Source organism: Ornithorhynchus anatinus, chromosome 21 (assembly GCF_004115215.2).
Source record: "Ornithorhynchus anatinus isolate Pmale09 chromosome 21, mOrnAna1.pri.v4, whole genome shotgun sequence".
Lineage (NCBI taxonomy): Eukaryota > Metazoa > Chordata > Mammalia > Monotremata > Ornithorhynchidae > Ornithorhynchus > Ornithorhynchus anatinus.
The window spans coordinates 9,597,198-9,619,190 of record NC_041748.1 but is presented as its reverse complement, the minus strand read 5'-3'; the positions used below and the strand labels follow the sequence as shown (position 1 = coordinate 9,619,190).

The 21,993-nt window shown below is 44.1% G+C and overlaps 1 protein-coding gene across 3 annotated transcripts in view; it reads left to right on the top strand.

Moving 5' to 3' along the window:
- Positions 1 to 21,993, top strand: part of HERPUD2 (HERPUD family member 2) — a 45,541-nt gene that overhangs the window by 9,689 nt on the left and 13,859 nt on the right. Inside the window, exons 2-4 of one of the 3 annotated variants that reach the window (XM_029049026.2) lie at positions 7,034 to 7,111; positions 7,214 to 7,254; positions 19,200 to 19,313. In XM_029049026.2, the coding sequence (XP_028904859.1) occupies positions 19,215 to 19,313 (99 nt within the window). In that variant the 5' untranslated portion in view covers positions 7,034 to 7,111; positions 7,214 to 7,254; positions 19,200 to 19,214. The remainder of the gene's footprint in view (positions 1 to 7,033; positions 7,112 to 7,213; positions 7,255 to 19,199; positions 19,314 to 21,993) is intronic. The other 2 variants (XM_029049024.2, XM_029049025.2) reach the window with 2 other exon arrangements.

The following is a 21,993-nucleotide window of genomic DNA, read 5'->3' as shown; positions in this document are numbered from 1 at the left end:
GCTTTTTTCCCCAAGGATGAGGTGCATTTGGGGGCCCGGTGTGGAGCCTGATTATCTTGTCTCCACCCCAGTGCTTAGTACCGTGCTTGGTATATAGTAGAGTTCCTAACAAATGCCTCTATTATTATTATTATTATTTTCTTTATTGGCTTTAAATCATTACTTAAGAGGCTCATGGCCCTGGGTTTTCCTGCTTTTTTCTCCAAGGATGAGGTGCAGGGATTCCTCCACTCTGGGCATTGAGAAGTGCATTGATGGGGAGGGGTGGGGAGCTGTGATATCTATGGAAAACTGTTTCCCCATTGATTGGGAAACGGCTTTAAAAGTTAGAGAGCAGGAATCTCAGAAGCAGCTGCAGGAGAAAAGCCAGAATGGCTTGGACCCCTCCCCTAGATATCATTCCCCCAACCCTGACTGTTTTCCCAGATGGGAATAGAAATGAGGGATGGACTTCCAATGACTTGCTTTCCCTTTGCAAATTAACTTCCTGTAATTGGGTGGAGTACTCTATGGGTCCTGCAACCCTTGTTACAGAAGCCTTTGGGTTCAGTTTTGTTGAACTAGAATGCGATCCAGTAACTACTATAGCACCTTTATGGTTTGTGGCCCAGTTTGAGAAAGCTCTTCAGTGAACCCTGCTGACAAACAGGGGCGACTTGGCTTTTCAGGGGCCATGCTAAAACACTGCATTGCCCCCTTGTTCTGTGCCATACGGGAAAACTGCAAATTGCAGTTCTGTCTAACCCCTGAATCTCCCCGAAAATGCCAGCAGTAGAGGGGCCTGTGGTAAAGGAACCAGGATCTGAATGCTAGAGACACTTCCCCGCACCTCCCCCCACCCTCAAGCTGAACCCCAGGGCCTGGGCAATTGAAGCATTTAGGAGGGGGTGTTCTGTTGCCCTTTGCCATTCGTGCTGGAGATTAGTTGGTGCTTGCTGAAGAACCTTTGTGTTTGCTCTTAGGGAGGCCCGACTTGAAAGAATGACTGATAGCTTAGGGACTCTAAGAAAACAGTCATGCAAGAGCATTGTTACGCAAATTGGGCCCTAATACAAAGGCATTTACCGCCCCCCCCCTTTACTAATCTAACCGACTCCCCATTTAAAATTGGCTAACAACAAACCCGCAACTCACTATTTCAAAAATATAAAGCGTTAAAAGATTACTACTACTATTCATCGTCCCGTCTCTGCCACCTGTCAGCTCTGTGACTGTGGGCAAGTCACTTCACTTCTCTGTGCCTCAGTTACCTCATCTGTAAAATGGGGATTAACTGTGAGCCTCACGTGGGACAACCCGATGACCCTGTATCTACCCCAGCGCTTAGAACAGGGCTCTGCATATAGTAAGTGCTTAAATACCAGCATTATTATTATTATTATTATCATATTTCTGATTTTGAAGTGACCATTTTGACCTGCCAAAATGAGGGTTGCATCAAGGATTCAGTGATACTGCTACCCCATAATTTCTTTGAAGCTGAATTGAAATTTGGGATAAGATGCTTCAAGGCAAAGGAATCCTTCTGTTTCTTGTTGCTGTTTTTCAAGAAAGAAAAAGATTTTTGTGTTATAATTGGTCGTTTCCTAGGGTAAGTTGTTTGGCCACAAAATAAAAAATATACTATTTAGTCACCTACTGAAAAGCTGAACTGGAAGTGAAGAAGGTTGTTTTTAGACCAGTTTCATTTTTACACTTAGTCAATGAATGGTATTTGAGTGCTTACAGTATGCAGGGCACTATATTAAGCACCTGGGAGAGTACAATACAACAGTGTTGGTAGACACAGTCCCTGCCCAGAAAGAGCTTACAATCTAGCGGGAGAGTCAGGCATTAAAATAAATTACATCTCCTTCCTACCATTCCTCTCCAAACTCCTTGAGCTAGTTGTCTACACCCATTTCCTCCACTTCCTCTCCTCCATTTCTCTCCTTGACACCCCTACTCCCCCAAATCTGGCTTCTGTTCCCTTCACTCCATGGAAGCTGTCCTCTCTGAGGTCACAAATGGCTTTCTTGCCATCGTAGTCCTCATTGACCTCTCATCTGTCTTTGACATTGATGGACCATCCCCTTCTCCTGGAACACTCCCTAACCTTAGCTTCACTGACACAGTCCTCTACTGATTCAGCTCCTACCACTCTGGCTGCTGCTTCTCTGTTCCTCCTCTGCTTTCCAAGGCTCAGTTCTGGGTCCCGTTCTATTCTCCATCTACACCCACTCCCTTGGAGAACTCATTCGCTTCCGTGGCTTCAACTGCTATCCCTGTGTGGATGATTCCCAAATCTTCCTCTCCATCCCTGACATCTCCTCCGCAGCCTCACATTTCCTCCTGTATCTCGGACAACTCTACCTGGATGTCCCACTGACACCTCAAACTTAACATGCCTTCCCCCTCCAATCTCTATTCTACCCCATCTTTCCCACTACTGTATACAACACCTCTGTCTTCCTATCTCACAAGCCCATAACCTTGGCATTGTCTTTGACTGATCTCTCTTGTCACCCATATATATTCAGTCAGTCACCAAATCCTGTCAGTTCTACCATCACAACATCAGTAAATCTGCCCTTTCCTTGCCATCCAAACTGCTGCTATGCTGATCCAAGCACTTAGCAAATCCTGCCTTTACAGCATGGGCATCCTTGCTGACCTCCCTGCTTCCTGTCTTTCCCCACTCCAGTCCATACTTCACTCTGCTGCCCAGATCATTATTCTAAAAAACTATACAGTGCAAGTCTCTCCACTCTTAGGAACCTCCAGGGGTTGCCCATCCACTTCTGCATCAAACACACTCTTTTCCATGAGCTTTAAAGCACTCAATCAGCTCACTCCTTTCTGTCTTACCTTGCCAACTTCAATCAATGGTATTTATTTAATATTTACTATGTGCAGAGCACTGTACTAACCACTTAAGAGAGTACAATTCAACGGAGTTGGTAGACATGCTTTCTGCTCACAAGGAGCTTACAGTCTAGATGGGGAGACATTAAAATTAAATTATACATATTCATTCAATCATATTTATTGAGCACTTACTATGTGCAGAGCACTGTACTAAGCGCTTGGAATGTACAATTTGCCAACAGATAGAGACAATCCCTGCCCAACAATGGCTCAGTCTAAGCTGGGGAGGAAGACAACAAAACAAAACAAGTAGTCAGGCTTCAATACCATCAAGATAAATAGAATCATAGATATATACACATCATTAGTAAAATAGAGTAATAAATAATATATACAAATATGCACAAGTGCATTGGGGAGGGGAGGGGGAGGAGCAGAGGGAGGGAGTAGGAGGAATGGGGAGGGGAGGGGGAGCAGAGGGAAAGGGAGGGCTCAGTCTGGAAAGGCCTCCTGGAAAAGTGAGCTCTCATTAGGGCTTTGAAGAGGGGAAGAGAGTTAGTTTGGCAGATGTGAGGAGGGAGAGCATTCCAGGTCAGTGGTAGGCGTGGGCCAGGGGTCGGCGGCGGGACAGACGAGAATGAGGGACCATGAGGAGGTGAGTGGCAGAGGAGCGGAGTGTATGGGGTGGGCTGTAGGAGGAGAGAAGGGAGGTGACGTAGGAGGGGGCCAGGTGATGGAGAGCTTTGAAGCTAAGAGTGAGGAGTTTTTGTTTTTTGCGAAGGTTGATAGGCAACCACTGGAGGTTTTTGAGGAGGGGAGTGACATGCCCAGAGTGTTTCTGTAGAAAGATAATCCGGGCAGCGGAATGAAGAATAGACTGGAGTGGGGAGAGACAGGTGGATGGTAGATCAGAGAGGAGTCTGATGCAGTAATCCAGTCGGGATATTATGAGAGCTTGTACCAGCACTTTGGATGGAGAGGAAAGGGTGGATCTTGGCGATGTTGTGAAGGTGAGACTGGATGTACCTGGGGGATGTGGGCAGGGTGAATATCAAGGGCTTAAAGTTCATAGCCACACAGAAGGGAGAGGGAGTAAGGAAAAAGAGGGCTCAGTCGGGGAAGGCCTCTTGGAGGAGATGTAATTTTAAGAAGGCTTTGAAAATGGAGAAAGTGGTGGTCTGCTGTATTTGAAGGGAGAAGGAATTCTTAGCCAGATGAAGGATGTGGGTAAGGGGTTGATGGCAGGGCAGTTGAGTCAAGGTACAACAAGTAGGTTGGCATTAGAGCTGTGGAGTGAGCGGGGCTGGTGGTGGTAGGAGATCAGTGAGGTGTAGGTGAATGAGTGCTGTAAAGCCAATGGTAAAGAGTTTCTTTTGATGTGATGGGAAAGACAAGGAGGACAGGGTTTGGGTGAGAAGATGAGGAGTTCTGTTCTGGGCATGTTGAGATTGAGGTGTCGGTGGGAAATCTAAGTAGAGAGGTCCTGCGGGAAGGAGGAAATGTGAGACTAGAGAAGGAAAGAAGTCAGAGTTGGAGAGGAAGATTTGGGATTCTTCCACGTTGAAGTTGTAGGAGTGAATGAGTTCTCCAAGGGAGTGGGTGTAGCTGGAGAATGGAAGGGGACACAGAAACTGAGCCTTGATGAACTCCCACAGTTAGAAGGTGAAAAGCGAAGGGGGAGCCCATGAAAGAGACTGAGAATGAGCGGCCAGGAGAGCCAGGAGAAGGCAGTGTTATTTAGCCAAGGTTGGGTAATGTTTCCAGGAGGTGGGTGGTCAGTCAAATAGTCATATTTATGGAGTGCTTGCTGTGTGCAGATCACACTACTAAGCACTTGGGAGAGTACAATACAGCAGAGTTTGTAGACATGTTTCTTGTCCACAGTGCTCCGCAGTGTCCCTTTGACCAGTTAGGGGCAGTTGTAGCTCTTGAAAGAATTGCACCTAGAAATGTGAAAGCATGATATCATTGTTGGTTAAAAGGAACTGGAGCAGCCTAAAGTATTCAGAGGACCTAAGGAAGCAAGTAGAGATGAGATAGCTTAATGAATGCCATTTGCATTTTAGACATAGCATTTTTTAATTTAGAATTTAGCATGACAGCGTAGGCTCTTGCAGTCAGTCCTCTGCTTTCAGAAAGTGAGGGCCTAAGGTTTGTTTAGTTGTAACAGCTTTAAGGGGAGGCACTGTCTCCTTGAGCATACTCATCACATCATCTCCTCAGCTACTCAATAAAAATAGTAGCAGTATTTAAGTGTTTATGTGCCAAACACTGCAGTAAGCACTGGAGTAGGTAGAAGATAATCAGCTCAGGCATAGTCCCTGTCCCATATGGGGCTCACAGTCTAAATATGCGGGAAACGTGTATTGATTCACCATTTTACAGGTAAGGAAATGGGGACACGGAGAAGTCGTGACTTGCCCAGGGTTACACACAAGTGGCAGAGCTGGGATTAGAACCAGGTCCTTTGGCTCCCAGGCCTCTGTTCTTTCTGCTAGGCCACAGTGCTTCTTCAGTGTTTATATACTTGCTTGTTTCATGTCAGTTCTTTATTTGATTGGGTTTATGGTTTATACCTATGCCATTAACTATTGTACATTTGTGAATCTCATGTTTATCTTCCTCCCTGTAAACTTTGTGAGAGCAGTAATCAGGTTTCATACCCATTATATCCCCCAAGTGCCTATTACAGTACTCTACACTCAGATGCTAAATAAAAACTGTTTATGATGCTCACCATTTATTTAAAGTTTTAGGACTTTAAATACTCTTTCCCTAGTGATTTGGGAGCATGGCCTATTGGGAAGAGCATCAGTTTGGAACTCTGAAGACCTGGATTCTAGTTGTCCCCGCCTCAAGCTGCCTATCTGCTATCTGATCTTGGGCAAATCTCTTTCAATGTAGTCCTTCATTTCCTTTTAATGTAGATAGCCTTATTCTAATAATCAAATCTTTAGTTCAGCTCATTTAAAGTTTCTGACATCTCCTGGTTTACACTCTGTAGACATGGCCAAACAGAGCTTGAGGCTCATTAGGCACCATTTGCTCTGGGAAGTTGAGTTCCTAAAAGCAAAGTTGGCCATTTACAGTCTCAGTGGCCCATGTCCTCTGATCCTGGTGGCTAGGTAGCTTCTGGGTCAAGTGCTTAGGAGCTATGTGATTGGTAAAGGAGAGGTTGAATTGTGCCTGGGATCTGGAGGCAGGGATGAACTGGAAGGAGAGAGGAAGGCTGACCCTAGTTCATCCTTGTGGGTGGCGTCAGGTGGAGGCCATGGGTGAACCAGGCTTGGCCCCTCAGGCTGCCCGATTAACAGTCCTGCCTGAAGCCAGGAGGTGTTATTACTGCATCGCAGGACTCTGGTGAGCAATTTTATTGGCACCAAAAGAAAAATATAAATACCGTGACTGGTGTTTCTTGGATCCCCTTAAAGATGGAAAACTATGTGGAAGGTACATTAAAAAGGGTGGAGTTCAGATTGGTGAAAAAGCTGGAATAGGACAGGGGCTGACCATTTTTTATATTATATAATATTAAGTATATTGCTATGCTCATGTTATATAAAGATTATAAAATACTATAGTGATCCTATTTAAGTGCTTACAAGGAGCTTAGTACACTGTACTAAGCGCTGGGGTAGATAATGCTATGCTGGGCTAATATTACATTCACTAGTGGAAAATGTAATGTGAGCCATACAGTATACATTTCCAAATTTTACCGTTTTAGGGAGCAGGACTTTCCACATCTAACCAAAAACCTTTGTGGTTGGGAAATTCACTTTTGGCAGCCCCATTAAAGTTTTTTTTTCCCATACTAAGGATGGCCAGCTAGCTGTCTTGTTCATTTTGGAGATGTTATTTTAGGTATGGGTTTGCGGAGTGAAAAAAATGGGTTCCAATGCAATTGAGGAAAAAATACTATATTATGTGTAGCAGATGTGAGCTGTAACTCAGGTAATTGTTCTATCCCTAGCTGTGATTCTTTTTGCTATGTGCTATTCATTAGTAAGCTTACAGAAATTTCTTGGATGTGTTAAAATGCACCTTGCAGGCTTTAGCCACATTAGGATGAAATGATCTTAATTTTTTTGTTCTTGTTTTTTTACATCTAGACACGTTATTCCCAGCACTAAAATGGTACAGCTGGAAAAAGCTAAATTCCTCTCTTTGTCCCATCTTATCATAGTCCACAAAGGATCAGAGATTGGTGTACTCTGGCAGACTGCTTCCTGATCACCTGCAGCTGAAAGATATTCTCAGAAAAGTAAGCTTTGTCTGCACTATTTGCCACTTTAAGACTTTGTTAGTGGGAAAGGACATAGTTTGAATTTATTCTGCTCCCTAACTTATCATTTCTCCTTTTCAGGAAAATGGAAAATTACCCAGGTTGGACAGTCTAGTAGTGTGGTAAGACATAGCAGAGTTTGAAGAAAATATAAGAGGCTGTTAGATTTGACTGCTTGACCTCAGACCTTAGTTAGTGGAGTACGGAAAGAGACTACAGCCTTGTTTTCGACGGTGTTTTATCACAATAACTGTGGGATTTGTAAAGTACTTACTATGCGTCAAGGACTGGGCTGGAGTCAATTCCAGACAGTTTGGATGCAGTCTTTGCCCCACCTGGGAGTTCACAATATAAGGGAGTATACGGATGAGGAAACTGAGGCACAGAGTAATACACCCAAGGTCCCCCATCAGGTAAGTGGCAGAGCCAGGATTAGAACACAAGTCCAGGCTCTTTCCTCTAGGCCACACTGCTTCAACATGTCATGCACTAAACTTTTTTTTTTAAAAGTATTGAGGGTCTGAAGGTGACTTCCCAGGCAGTGTCTTTGTCACATTTTCAACCAGTGGGGTCCTCAGTAGGGGTTCCTGCAGGTTCAAGCTGAAGCTATCCACTGTACCGTTTGTCACCTTGGAACCCCTAGTACTCTGCGCATCTTGAATTTTCAAAACCTCCTAGGTGAGCGCAATCTTGGTGGTAATAATAATTGTGGCATTTAATGCTTATTATGTGCCAAACAGTGTACTAGATGCTGGGTTAGATACAAGATGATCAGCTTCCCCATGGGGTGCATAGTCTAGGAAGGAGAATGGGTATTGAATCCCCATTTTACAAATGAGGGAACAGGCACAGAGAAGTGAAGTGACTTACCCAGGGAAACACAGCAGGCAAGTGGTGGAGCCTGGATTAGAACGCAGGTCTTCTGACTCCAAGGCCTATGCTCTTTTCACTAGGCCATGGTGCTTCCCTACTTCCCTCGTATATATGCTTATAATAATAATGTGTTTACTATGTGCCAAGCACTAAGTGCTGGGGTGGATACAAGGTAATCAGATTGTCCCACATAGGGCTCACAGTATTCATACCCATTTTACAGATGAGGTAACTGAGGCACAGAGAAGTTAAGTGACTTGCCCAAGGTCACACAGTTGACAAGCGGCAGAGTTGGGATTAGAACCCATGACATCTGACTCCCAAGTCCATGCTCTTTCCACTAAGCCATGCTGCTTTAACTATAGAAATGTGATATATTAATACCGCTGATATTACTCTCACACACACATCCAGGGAGCAAAGACACCTTCGTACTTTTGTCAGTCTCTTAAAAAAAAAATACTGATTAGTGTATTTTTCCAGTGCTAGAAGATAAATTATTGTAGCCCTTGTTCAACTCTAGGCTTCTCCTATCCTTCCAAAATCAAGTTTGTATATGTTGTTCAGTAAGAGCTTTGTGGCAGAGGTCTGGAAATCTTAAGTGCCAAAGGGGACTGAAAGTTACTTCTGAGGGAACCCGTTATCTCTATAGACCTTGGGGAATGATGGTTTCTCTCCCAAGCTCTTAGTACAGTGCTCTGCACACAGTAAGAGTGCTCAATTAATGCCATTGTTGATGATGATGATGTTGATGATCTCCAGCAGTGCCATCCGGACTCCAGGCCCACCTCACTTCTTTTGGCTTAGCTTGGATTTGTCTCCCTCATCCTGTCTGAAAGCTGGTCTGGGTCTGGGCCAGTCATGTGGCTGCTAGAGCTTTGTCCGAGCCTGACCCGGCTCAACTTGGTGCCACCCTGTGGACTCAAGGCCCTTGGGCCAGGCCAGGCTTGGCAGGGCTCTATTCTCAGCCCCCACCTACGCTGCCTTCTGCTGCATAGGCTGTGGTCTGCTGCAGCATTCCTAGCTGGTTGGTTCACGGTTTTCCACCCAGCATCCAGATAATATTCATTGAACTTGGAACTCTTGGGGTGAAACTCTGCATTTTTAAACCATAAATTTTCCATATTTGGAAGGTAAGTATAGGTGTTTTTGTAGAGGACATTCTTAAATCACTTTTTCAAAATACATTCCTTCTTTTTTTTTTTTAGATGAGGTCACGGTAGAGCAAGCTATCTTCTTAGAAAAGACATTTCATAATCACCCACAACTTTAAGACCACTGTAAAATCATTTGGTAGGGAAAAAAAATCACTACTTTTATGGAGGACTATCAAAATAAAGCCTGACATAAAAGAACTAAACATTCTGCTTAAATGAAAAAGTAGGTAGTGCTGAAACCTCTGTATGCCAGGGAAATTAGTTTTGATTTGTAGGAGTCAAGCTTTTAAAATGTTGAAATTAGATTTTGGTGAGCATAGTCTATAGCAATGCTTCTCTTAAAAATGCTTGGTATGCGAAGCAACACTTTCGCTCTGAAATTCAAGTTACAAGTGGTTTCTCTAACCATCCAAGTTTGGAGAAAGCCATAAGTGCAGGTGGTGAAAGTTATGGAAATAGAGATTGAAATCTTTAGGAGTGATAGATCATGTTGAATTTCTTGACTTGGCAAAAATCTTTTCAGCTAAGAGTTGACCTCAGATGGCATTTGGGAGGTTTTTTGTGTGCGCTTAGGCTGGAATTAGGTCTTTGCATTTTGGATAGAATCCCATTAGGGAACATTCTTCTGAGAACCCGCTGTCGGAAGAAATGGGTGTGTGCCTAAGCAGGGTGTACAAGTATTCCGTAGCATAGAGTTCTTCAAAAATGTGACCCTTACGTTTTAGGAGAACTAAGGATACCTGCTATTAGAAAATGGTCCTGGGAGTCATAAGGACCTGGGATCTATTACCAGCTCTGCCATATGTTGATGGGTGACCTTGGGCAAGTCCCTGAACTTTGTGCCTCAGTTACCTCATCTGTTAAATGAGGGTTAAGACTATGAGCCCTGTGTGGGCCTTGAACTGTGTCCAACCTGAGCAGCTTGTCTCTACCCCAGTGCTTAGTACAGTGGCTGACACATTAGTCAGTTAATATTTGAGTGTTTACTGTATGCAGAGCACTGTACTATGCACTTGGGAGAGTACAACATAATATAACCCACTCCCTGCCCACAACAAGCTTAAAGCTTAGAGCGGGAGACAGACATTAATATAAATACATTACAGATATATACATAAGTGCTGTGGGCCTGGGAGTGGGGATGAGTAAAGGGAGCAAGTCAGGGTAATGCAGAAAGGAGTTGAAGAAAAGGAAAAGAGGGCTTAGGGAGTACCTCTTGGAGGAGATGTGCCTTCAGTAAGGCTGTGAAGGTGGGGAGAGTGATCATCTGTCAGATATGGAGAGGAAGGGTTTTCCAGGCCAGAGGCAGGACAAGGGTGAGAGGTCGGCAGCAAGATAGTTGAGATAGAAGTACATTGAGAAGGTTAGCATTAGAGGAGTGACGTGCAGGCTGGGATGTAGTAGGATAGTAGCAAGGAGAGATAGGAGGGGACTTGGTGAATGAGTGCTTTAAAACCAATGGTGAGGAGTTTCTCTGTGATGTGGAGGTGGATGGGAAACCAATGGAGGGTCTTGAGGAGTGGGGAAAACATGGCCCGAGTGTTTTTGTAGAAAATGATCAGGCAGTAGAGTGAAGTATTGCCTGGGGTGGGGAGAGACAGGAGGCAGGGAGGTCAGCAAGGAGGCTGATGTGGTAATCGAGGCGGGATAGGATAAGTGCTTGGATAAATGTCGTAGTAGTTTGGATGCAGAGGAAAGGGTGGATTTTAGTGATATCATAAAGGTTGAAATGACAGGATTTCATTTCATAGCGATGGGTTGAATGAGATAGGAGTCAAGGGTAACGCCAAGGTTACGGGCTTGTACATTCATTCAGTCGTATTTATTGAGCACTTACTGTGTGCAGAGCACTGTACTAAGCGCTTGGAAAGTACACTTCAGCAGTAAAGAGAGACAGTCCCTGTCCACAAAGGGCTTACAGTCTAGAACAGGGCCTCTGAGACAGGAAGGATGGTGGTTCCATCTACAGTGATGGGAATGTCTGTAGGGAGACAGGGTTGGCTGGGAACATGAGTTGTGTTTTAGACATGTTAAGTTTGAGGTTGACGGGATGACATCGAAATAGAGATGTTTTGAAGGCAGGAGGAAATGCGAGACTGCAGAGAGGGAGAGAGATTAGGGTTGGAGATATAGATTTGGGTATCATCTACATAGAGGTGATAGTTGAAGCCATGTGAGCCAATGAGTTCTTCAGGGAGTGGGTGTGAATGGAGAATAGGAGGATACCCAGAACTGAACCTTGAGGGACCTCTGCAGTTAGAGGTGGGGGAGGCAGAGGAGGAGCCAGCGAAAGAGACAATGAGCAGCCAGAGAGCAGGAGAATCAGGTTGGATATCGTTTCCAAGAGAAGGGGATGGTCGACAATGTTGAAGGCAGCTGAGAGGTGTAGGAGGATTAGGATGGAGTAGAGGCCGTTGGATTTGGGAAGAAGGAGATCACTGGTGACCTTTATGAGGGCAGTTTCTGTGAAGTGAAGGGGACAGAAGCCAGATTGGAGGGGTTCAAGGAGAGAATTGGAGGAGAGGAACTTGAGACAGCAGGTGTGGACAACTTGCTCAAAGAGTTTGGAGGGGAATGGTAGGACAAATGGTGCGTTAGGAAGTAGCTTTAAGGAAAGAAGTTGAACTCATTTATGGGTGAGATGGTTGGGAGAGCACAAAGCAGGAGAATAGAGCTGTTGCGGGCGAGCTGCAAAATGAAGGCCTGGGGCGGCATCCAGCCCACATGACATACAGGGTGGTGGATTTGGCTTACTTCCTGGAGTGGTGGCAGGATGGGAAGGGTGAGGGGATTGAGGGGGAGTAAGAGAGAGGCAAGTGGCAACAGAAGAGGAAAGGGCAGAGGAAGAAGAAGCAGAGAGAGAGAGGGAGAAACATGTTGGGAAAATTAAGGAAGATGCCGAGGAAAAACGTGGGACAGGTAGAATGGAAGGGTCTGGAAAAGAGGGGGAGAGAGAGACATGGAGCTGAATATCCGTGAATGATTCATAAGAAACAGCTAGTACTATAAATAATACATCCAGTTCTCCCATAATCAGTGTCTTTGCTCTGCATTTTGGATAGAATCCCATTAGGGAACGTTCTTCTGAGAACACGCTGTCGGAAGAAATGGGTGTGCGCCTAAGCAGGGTGTACAAGTAGTCCGTAGCATGGAGTTCTTCAAGAATGTCACCCTTTTGTTTTAGGAGAACTAAGGATACCTGCTTTTAAAAAACATTTTTGGCCAACACTCTACAAATGGGCTTGATGAGAGAATTGCTGCGTTTGGCAAGAGGTGGTGGCAACGATGGTCACTGTTGTCTACACAGCAGCCACAGCACAAGGCCAACAAGCAGTGCCCTCACAAATCCATTCTTAGAGCTGGAATTGAAGCTAGTGGTCTTTGGTCTCCCCTCTTCCCTCTTCTTCCCCCCTGCACCAGCCCCCATCCTTTAGCCTTCCTGAGCAAGTAAAGGGAAGATGGGTCCAGGATAGAAAAGAGGGAAGGAGCTGGGAGAACTTTAATGAGGTCTTGGACCTCCCTTGGATCCCAATGTGCCCAACACAACGACCTCTTGTTCCATTCATATTTATTGAGCGCTTACTGTATGCAGAGCACTGTACTAAGTGCTTGGGGAAGTACAACAATAAACAGTAACAATCCTTGCCCACAATGAGCTCACAGTCCAGAGTGGGGGAGACAGACATCAATACAAATAAATAAAATTACAGGTATGTACATTCATTCATTCATTGTCGTATTTATTGAGCCCTTACTGTGTGCAGAGCACTGTACTAAGAGCTTGGGAAGTACAATTAGACAACAGATAGAGATAATCCTTACCCAACAGCGGCTCACAGTCTAGAAGAGGGAGACAGACAACAAAACAAAACCAGGCCATCATCAAAACCTGCTGGTCTCACCTTCACAACATTGCCAAGATCCGCCACTTCCTCTCCACCCAAACTGCTACCTTGCTGGTACAATCTCTCATAGTATCCTGGCTGGACTATTCTATCAGCCTCCTTTCTGATCTCCCATCCTCCTTTCTCTCCCTGCTTCAGTCTATAATTTACTCTGCTGCCTGGATTATCTTTCTGCAGAAACTCTCTGGGCATGTCACTCCCCTCCTCAAAAATCTCCAGGGGTTGGTTGCCTCTCAATCTTCGCATGAAGCAAAAACTCCTCACTATTGGCTTCAAAGCTCTCCATCACCTTGCCCCTTCCTACCTTACCTTCCTTCTCTCCTCCTACAACCCAATCTGCACACTCCGCTCCGCTGCTGCTAACCTCCTTACTGTGCCTCGTTCCCGCCTGTCCTAAGTGTTTTGGGGCTGGGAAGGGTGAAGGGCAAAGGGAGCAAGTCAGGGTGATGCAGAAGGGAGTGGGAGATGAGGAAAAGTGGAGGTTTCTCCCACTTAGACTTCCGATCTGGATGTGGCCAGTTTCATGGTATTGGTGCGTGAGGCTCTAGACCCCAGTCCTTTTGACAGGAGTTATTCATTTTACCCTGATTGCCTCTTGATCCGTATCACAAATAGCTTTATGCCGGGGGCTCCGTCAAAGCTCCTGCAGGAGTTAGATTAGTCATTGGGAAGAGCTAGAGGGAGAGAGATCCCTGTAGGAGGGAGTGGGGGAGTATGATGTTCAGAGTCTGTTGGCCCCTCATTCTGTCAGACCCTTCCTGACATGCCCTATTCCAGGCCAAATGCTTTTCCACAAGGAGCCACTGCCCAGTTTGGGGTGGTAATCATTTGGCCTTTATTAAGTCCTTAGGGGCTAAGCTCTAGAGTGCTAACTTGGTGAGATTAGGCACAGTTCCTGTCCCACACAGGGTTTACCATCTATCTTCTCCATTGTACAGATGGAAAAACTGAGTCCCAGAGACGTTAAGTGTCTTGCCCCAGGTCACAGAGTTGGCCCGCTAAGAGTTTGACATGGGTCATTCTCTTGACTTCCAACCCATTGCTCTTTTTATCAGGCCATGACACCTGCGTTTTCCTATCCCCTGATTTGCAGGGATATTTCATTCATCTTTTCAGATTATGTGTTAAAACATTAATTTAAAGAAGCCAAATTAACAGTGGGCATTTATATAGTCATTTGAAACTTAGTTTAAATATTCTTTGTGAGTGTTGTCTCAGTTCCCTTTGTTTTCAAACACTAAAACTATGGGAAGCAGCATGATCTAGTGGAAAGATCCTGGGCTTGGGAGTCAAGAGAGCCTCAGTTCTAATCCTGCCTCTACCACTTTCCTGCTATGTGATCAAGGGCAAGTCACTTAACTTCTCTGTGCCTCAGTTCCCTCATCTGTGAAATAGGGATTAAGGCTGCGAGCCGGCACATAGTAAGCACTTAACCATTAAAACCCATGAAAATCTTCTTTTTGCACCATTTCAGTTGTGCTCTCTTTAAAGTTTATTAACCATTCTTCTGATGCCCTTGTACCATCCGTCTTGCTCCTGAAGTGCTTTGTTCCAGCTTCCCCACAGTGTTTTGGAACCTATTGCATTCATTGTGTTTTTCAATTCTCTAGGTCTCTCTTGGATAGTCCATATATCCTTTTAGTGGATTTGAATTTGCCAGCCCCTGCCATGCTAACCACATAGCCAGTTGAGCTGAGAAGGCATCATCTGCTGATCATAGGTGCTTTTAGCCTTCTTTCTCTTTTCCTCCTTCCTCTACCCCTGCCCCCTACCCCTTCTTTTAGAGAATATGCTGATCTATTAAATTTGAAAATGCCTGTGACAAATGCATTTAAACAAGTATCTTTCCCTTCTACAAATGGCAGTCTTGCTTTGCTGATGTCTTTACTCTTATTTTGATCAACTTAAAATTCATTGAAAACTTCATTTTACAAGTTCCCTTTTCTCCCTTTTGAGCTCTCCTTATTTCTCATTCTGGAATTTTCATAACTGTCTTTTATGATGTATCATTGTAGATTCTTATTCATTTTTTTACTAGCACTTATCTCAATGGCAAGAAAATTCTCTTTTCTTAACACTCCTTTCTCTGTTAAATTGATTTACCATCTCTGTGAGGTAGAGATTGCCCTGCTATTTAAGCATTTCTACTGCTCTGTAAATTGTGTCTGTTTCCCCCACTGGATTGTGAGCGTCTTGTGGGCAGGAATCATGTCTTCTACATCCATCGTACTCTGTCAATCACTTAGTAAAGTGCTCCTCACCCAGTGAGTGCTCAGGAAGTACTCTTGATTGACTGATTTGACAGACAGGTTTTAGAGATAAAGGGAAAAGCCAAATCTTATTTATCAAATGTCTCCTGAGTGAAAATAAAGGAATGCATTTCGCAGCGGGAGATTACAATGGAAGCAAAACACAAATTTGCCTGCCAACAAACAGCTTGTAGTCTGATGGAGGAGACAAATATTCTTTCAGTAGGGCTGGGGGTAGAAGAAGGATAAAGTAAGTAGTAGAAGGAATAGGATAGGTTGAAATACCTGAATAAAGAATTGCTTTTCCAATTGGTGATAGGTAGGTTTATCATTGTTGAGGATGAGTATAAATCTATAAATGCCAGAGGTGACTGTTGAGTGGCTATGGCTTGGAACCTGGAAATTAAGGAAGCCTTCTGGTGGTGTGGGGGGAGGGCTTTAAAGGTGAGGGGAGTTGTGGTCCTAGGGATTTTGGAGGGTAGGGGTGTCTGTGTGGGGGATCAGTTTGAGTGTGGGTTCAGAGGTGATCCTTCTGTGACATGAGAAGATTTGTAGGTAGGTGAGCTTGGGAGGAGCAAAGAGTGCAGCCTGGGAAGTAGTGATTGAGAAGAGCCAATATATAAGATAGAGGTGGGAAGCCTGGAAACCAGTGACAGATTGTTTTTGTTTGCTGCAGAGGGGGATGGCTGGAGTTGGAGGCTTTTGAGGAATGGAAAGACATAAGTTCAGCGATGTTTCAGGAAGATGATCTAGGCAGCAGCATGGAGTGTAGACTGAGGGGAGGTAGGTTGCAGGATCAGAGGCAAGTGAGGAAGCCATTGTGGTGCCTAACCATGGCATGAGGAGAGCTTGGACCTGGGTGGTAACTGCCAGAGTGGCAGGGAAAGGATGGATTAGGAAAATATGGAGGAAGAACCAGTAGTATTTAGTAGGTGACTGAGCACTGAAAAAAATGAGGAAGGGCACCAAGGTCGTGGAGTCCAGGGGCAAGTATGATTATAGTGTTACCGGCACAAGTGGGAAAGGTAGGAGGAGGAAGGGAAACTGAGGTCTATTTTACTCCTGTTAAGTTTGAGAGGTACTTCACTGATGATATCCTGGGAGGCAAGAAGAAATGTAGGATTGTAGATTAGGTGAGAGGTTGATGCTGAAGAGAGAGATTTGGGAGTCAGTTGCCTAGAGGAGGTGACTGAAGCCAAGCAAGCAGATGAGCTTCCCAAAAGAGTGATTATAGCGCGAGAAGACCAGGACCCTGAGGGACACCCATAGCGAAGATGAGGAGAAGTGGAAGAGGAACTTTAGAATGGAATTTACCCAGAATCAGTGTTAGTGGCAAGAGAATTTCTGTTTCCTTGTTTTCTATTCCAGTGCTGTATTGGACCACGATGTCTTAGATCCTTGAGCAAGAAAATCACTTTGCAAAAGTGATGTGTTAGATCTCTTGCAAGCGTCTTAGTACTTTCTTGCTTTTATAGTCACTTTCAACCAAGCATCTCCACATACTTTCTGAGCATAGTCTTCAAACTGCATTAGGGAGTAGCCCCAATGAATGAATGGTAGTTCCTTTAGTTTTCAGTTGTACGAAGCTCTAGGATTCAAATTGGAGAACAATTGAATGGAAAAAAATGGTTTATAGTGGGGGTCACCTTCATTAATTCTATAAATATTTTTTCCCCGTTACTCTTCTTTTATAGTACTTTTCCATGCTTATTGGCATTTGGAGAAATATGTCCATTTCCTTCTACTATATATCTCAGACCTTAGCATTCTGGCAGGCAGGATTATTAAGGAGAGCTGTTGGAGAAAGCAGCCCATGGCATCACTTTAGTGGCACATCACGAGTCAGTACTAAGGAGAATTTTGATTCTTTTTGTCTTGGACTTTCTGATAACTGTCTTCCCACACTGCACATCAAATTGAGCAAGTGTTAGGATTTGGAGACTAGAAAAAGGTATGGCCAGAAAACTCAGGGAAATGCAGAAGCTTCCATATGAGGATTGCTACAAGGATTTGGATTCTTGAGTTTTGAAAGATGCAGGCAGAGGGGAGCTATGATTAAATGGAAATTGTTCATCAAATCCCACAATTCCAAGATGAAGGGGTACCCAGTGAACTTGGAAGTGGTTGTTTAAAATGAAACATATCTTTATGTAGTGGGTGGTCAGCCCATGAAATTTGTTTTCACACAGTATTGTATGGGAGAGGAAAAAAAATGTAATTTCAACTGTTAGTAACAGGTTTTACTAATGGGGGATTTTAGAAACAGCCTGGCCTAGTGGAAAGATTTTGGACTGGGGAGTCAGAGGACCTGGATTGTAATCCCACTTTTTTATTTTTAAGTGATTAAGCACTTTAAATTTTTAAGCACTTACCCGTATGCCAGCTACTGTTCTGACTGCTGGGGTAGGTACAAGCTAATCACGTTGGACACAATGCTTGTCCTACTTGGGACTCTCAGTCTTAATGTCCATTTTACAGATGAGGTAACTGAGGCATAATGAAGTTAAATGACTTGCCCAAAGCCACATAGTAGACATGTGGCAGAGCCGGGATTAGGATCCAGGCCTTCGGACTCCCAGGCCTTTCACGTTGCTTCTCCACCTACCTGCTGTCACACACCAAATACCTGCTGTGTGACCTCGTGCAAGTCACATAACTCCTCTTTACCTTGGTTCCCTCAACTGTAAAATGGGGATTAAATACATGCTGTGCCTCTTATTTAGACTGTGAGCCCTGGGTACATGGCGGGGAACATATAATAATAATGTTGGTATTTATTAAGCGCTTACTATGTGCCAAGCACTGTTCTAGGCGCTGGGGTAGATACAAAGTAGGTTGTCCCATGTGGGGCTCACAGACTTAATCCCCATTTTCCAGATGATCCCTTTGACAATATGCAGTGTTATACTAACCTACCAGCTCTACTATATTGTACTCTCCCCAGTGCTTTCAACAATGCTTGGCACATAGCGCTTAACAAATGCTATAAAAACAAAAGTTAGAAATGTAAAGGAGATAAACCGGAATCTGACAGATTTCTGACCAGGTTCAGTCATACCATGCCTCTAAGCATTAGAGTTAGAGGATCTTGGACTGAATGGACCATTGATCTGATCTAATGAAGGCGTTTCTCGTGTTCTTACGCTTCTCTAAATGTAGACTGTAAAAGGTTGGACAAAATGTTCAAGTATGAGATTGGGGGACTTGCCTACTTGGCTGATATGCCCTACGAAGTGAAGCAGAGAATGCTAGTTTGGGAGCCTGGTGCCTACCCTTAGTGTGTACAGTTAGTACTAGGTTCCACACTTGATCTTGAAATTCACTTTGGTTTATAGACTTCACTTGAGTTGTTTGACTTCATAGTGCAGTACACGTAAGTTTTGCCAGAATGCATTGGGTTAGAATGTGATGGTAGAATTAGGGACTTTTCTTTTGACCACACGTATCTGGGTACAGCAGGGCGTCATATTAGATGAAATGACTGTGCGCATTGTGTGCCCACGGCATCAGTCACGGGGTACTGTGTCACAAGCATTCCTTAATGTGGGGTTGTCCGAGAGTCCTCTAGGTTGTCAGCTCATTCTGGGCAGTGAAGGTGTCTGCAAGCTGTGTTATATTGTACTCTACCAAGCACTTAGTACAGTGCTCTGCACACAGTAAGCGCTCAATGGATGCAGTTGATTGAGCAGAACCCCCATGTTGCAGCAGAACTAGGTATATTTTGATTTGAGAAGACCCTGATCTTAGGAAACAAATTTCCCATTTGCCTTTGGTTGCCAAATCCTTGCTGATGCACCTCTTGACCTTAAAGAAACATATGAGACCTTTTAATGGTAATGTTGCATAAATGCTGCTGACTAAACTTTATTTTTTCTCATTTTAGCAAGATGAATACCATATGGTTCATCTAGTGTGCACATCTCGGACTCCTCCCAGTTCTCCAAAACCCAGCACCAGCAGAGAAAATCATGGAACTGCAGCATCCAGTAGCAGCTCAGTAAGTTGTTTGGGTGGAAAGTAGCCAAGAGCTATCCTCTCTGAATATTAGTAGTATTTTTTCATTCCATCACAACTGAGCATAATGCATTAATGGGTTCTAATCCCAGCCCCAACACTTGTCTGCTGGATGACTTTGGGTGAGCCACTTAACTTCTCTGTGCCTCAGTTACTCCATCTGTAAAATGGAGATTAAGACGGTCAGCCCGATGTGTGACATGGACTGTATCCAACTTAATCATTTGTATCTACCCCAGTGTTTGGTCCTGGCACATACTAAGGGCTTAACACATGCCCTTTAAAAAAAAAAAAAAAAGGATTGTTATTAAGTGATGTGTTAAAGTGATATGTATTTCAGAATTAGCAATATTTTGGTACAATATGTGTGTAATTTTAAACAGAATTTTTACTGTGGTGAAAAGATCCTTTAATGTAGACTAATTTTTTTTAAAGTTTTGTGGATATTTGTTTTATGAGAAACTCAACTCTTTCTGGTTATAATACTCAAACATTTTTACATTTCAGATATATACTTGTGTTGGACCCCGTTTTCATTTGCCATGCTTTTCTCTATTATTTCTTGATTCTTCAGAGCCATATTCACTAAATTTGTGGGATTTTTTGGCCTGAATTCGTTTCACTTAGGCCCAGTAGAAGGAATGTATTATCGTGAAGTTTAAAATATGTTTATTGTCTGGAGATTAAGATAGGTCCTGTTTCTAAGAATGGTAATAATGCTGATACTTTTAAGCACTAGGGTAGATGGAAGGTCATCAACTTTGTGTCTCATCAGATAGTCTTGTATCTATTTCATTGCATAACACAGCACATAATGATCCCTTACTAACTACTACTATTATTATTATTGTTATACTGTGGTTTTGTCATGCCTTTGCCGGGCAGGAGTGAGGTAGGATTTGCTGAAGGTCATGAGGCTAAAGTAACCACTCTGGATTCATTATACCCTCACTCTGGAATAGAAGTGATTATTGGCAGCGATAACTGCTTCCAGACTGTTGGGGATCACACTGAAAAGCATTTTCACCAATCCCTGAATAAAGATGATCTAAGATAACCCGAGGAGAAGCCTTTCTCCAGACAGCCAATTAGCATATTTTTTTTTTAGCACTTAAGTATTAGGGAAGGCTTTTGTCCTTTTTTGAGTTGTGGCATTTATTAAGACTGTGTTATGTCCTGTATGCTGAGGTGAATACAAAATGAACAATTCAGACCTGGTCCTTGACCCACAAGGAACTCACAATTTAGGTGGGAGTAGAGAGAAATATAGGAAAGAAAAACCAGTTATAGGCAACAAATTACAGACCATGGGAACATTTAAAATACAAAAATCAAAAACCACAGGCATAGCTAGGTACATTATCTGCAGTCCCAATCTCCTCTTGCTTTCAACACCATCTGCACACAGATGTCCCCTTGCATCTCAAATTTAACGTGTCTAAAACTGAACTACTCATCCGCCCTCCCAAACTGAGTCCTCCCGACTTCCCCATCTCATCAACAGCACCACCATCCTCCCAGTCCCAGAAGGTTGCAACTTTTGTGTCTTCCGTGGCTGCTTACTATCTTCCAACTCTTATTCAGTCTACTGCAGCGTGGCTCAGTGGAAAGAGCACGGGCTTTGGAGTCAGGGCTCATGAGTTCGAATCCCAGCTCTGCCACTTGTCGGCTGTGTGACTGTGGGCAAGTCACTTAACTTCTCTGGGCCTCAGTTCCCTCATCTGTAAAATGGGGATTAAGACTGTGAGCCCCACGTGGGACAAGCTGATTCCCCTATGTCTACCCCAGCGCTTAGAACAGTGCTCGGCACATAGTAAGCGCTTAACAAATACCAACATTATTATTATTATTATTACTGCAAAATCCTGCCAGTTTTCCCACATCTCCCAGATCCTTCCTTTCTTTTCCTCCCAAATAGCAACCACCTTCCTAGAAGCTTTGATCAGATTGTTTAAGGTCATATAAAGCGGTGTGACCCGGTGGAAAGAACCCGGACTTAGGTTCTGATCCCGGCACTGCCACTTGCAAGCCGTGTGACCTTTGGCAAGTCATTTAAAGTCTCTGTGCTTCAGTTTCCTCATCTTTAAAATGGGTTTGAAACAGCTGTTTTCTTTCCTCTGTAGACTGTGGGCCCTGTGTGAGGCAGGGACACGTCTGACCTGATTATCTTGTATCTACCCTAGCACTTAGTACTGTGCTTGGGGCATAGTAAGGACTTAACAAATAACACAGCTGTTATGATCACAGCTAGGCGATTGCATAAGCTTCCTTGCTGATCTCCCTATATCCAGACTCTCTCCTCCCTTCAGTCTGTACTGTCTGCTGCTGCATTGATCATTTTTATGAAGAATTGCTGGGCTCACATCTCTCCATTCATTGGACCTTACTTTGGGTTCCTGTGTCCCTCCACATCAAGCAAACAATCCTCTGTAGGCTGTCCACCATCACCACCCCACCTTTCATATGTGCTTTCTTCATATATGATTCCCCAACACTCTCTTCATTCCACCCAGGCTAACCTTCTAAATGTGCTTCTCACCTCGTCTCCCAACTCATGTCATTCCCCTGGTTTGGAACTCATTCCCCCCGCCTCCCTCCCCCAATTGGGGCAGACCAGAGCCCTCCCTGTAGTCAAAGCCCTCTCCTACCTGTTTCAGCAAGCC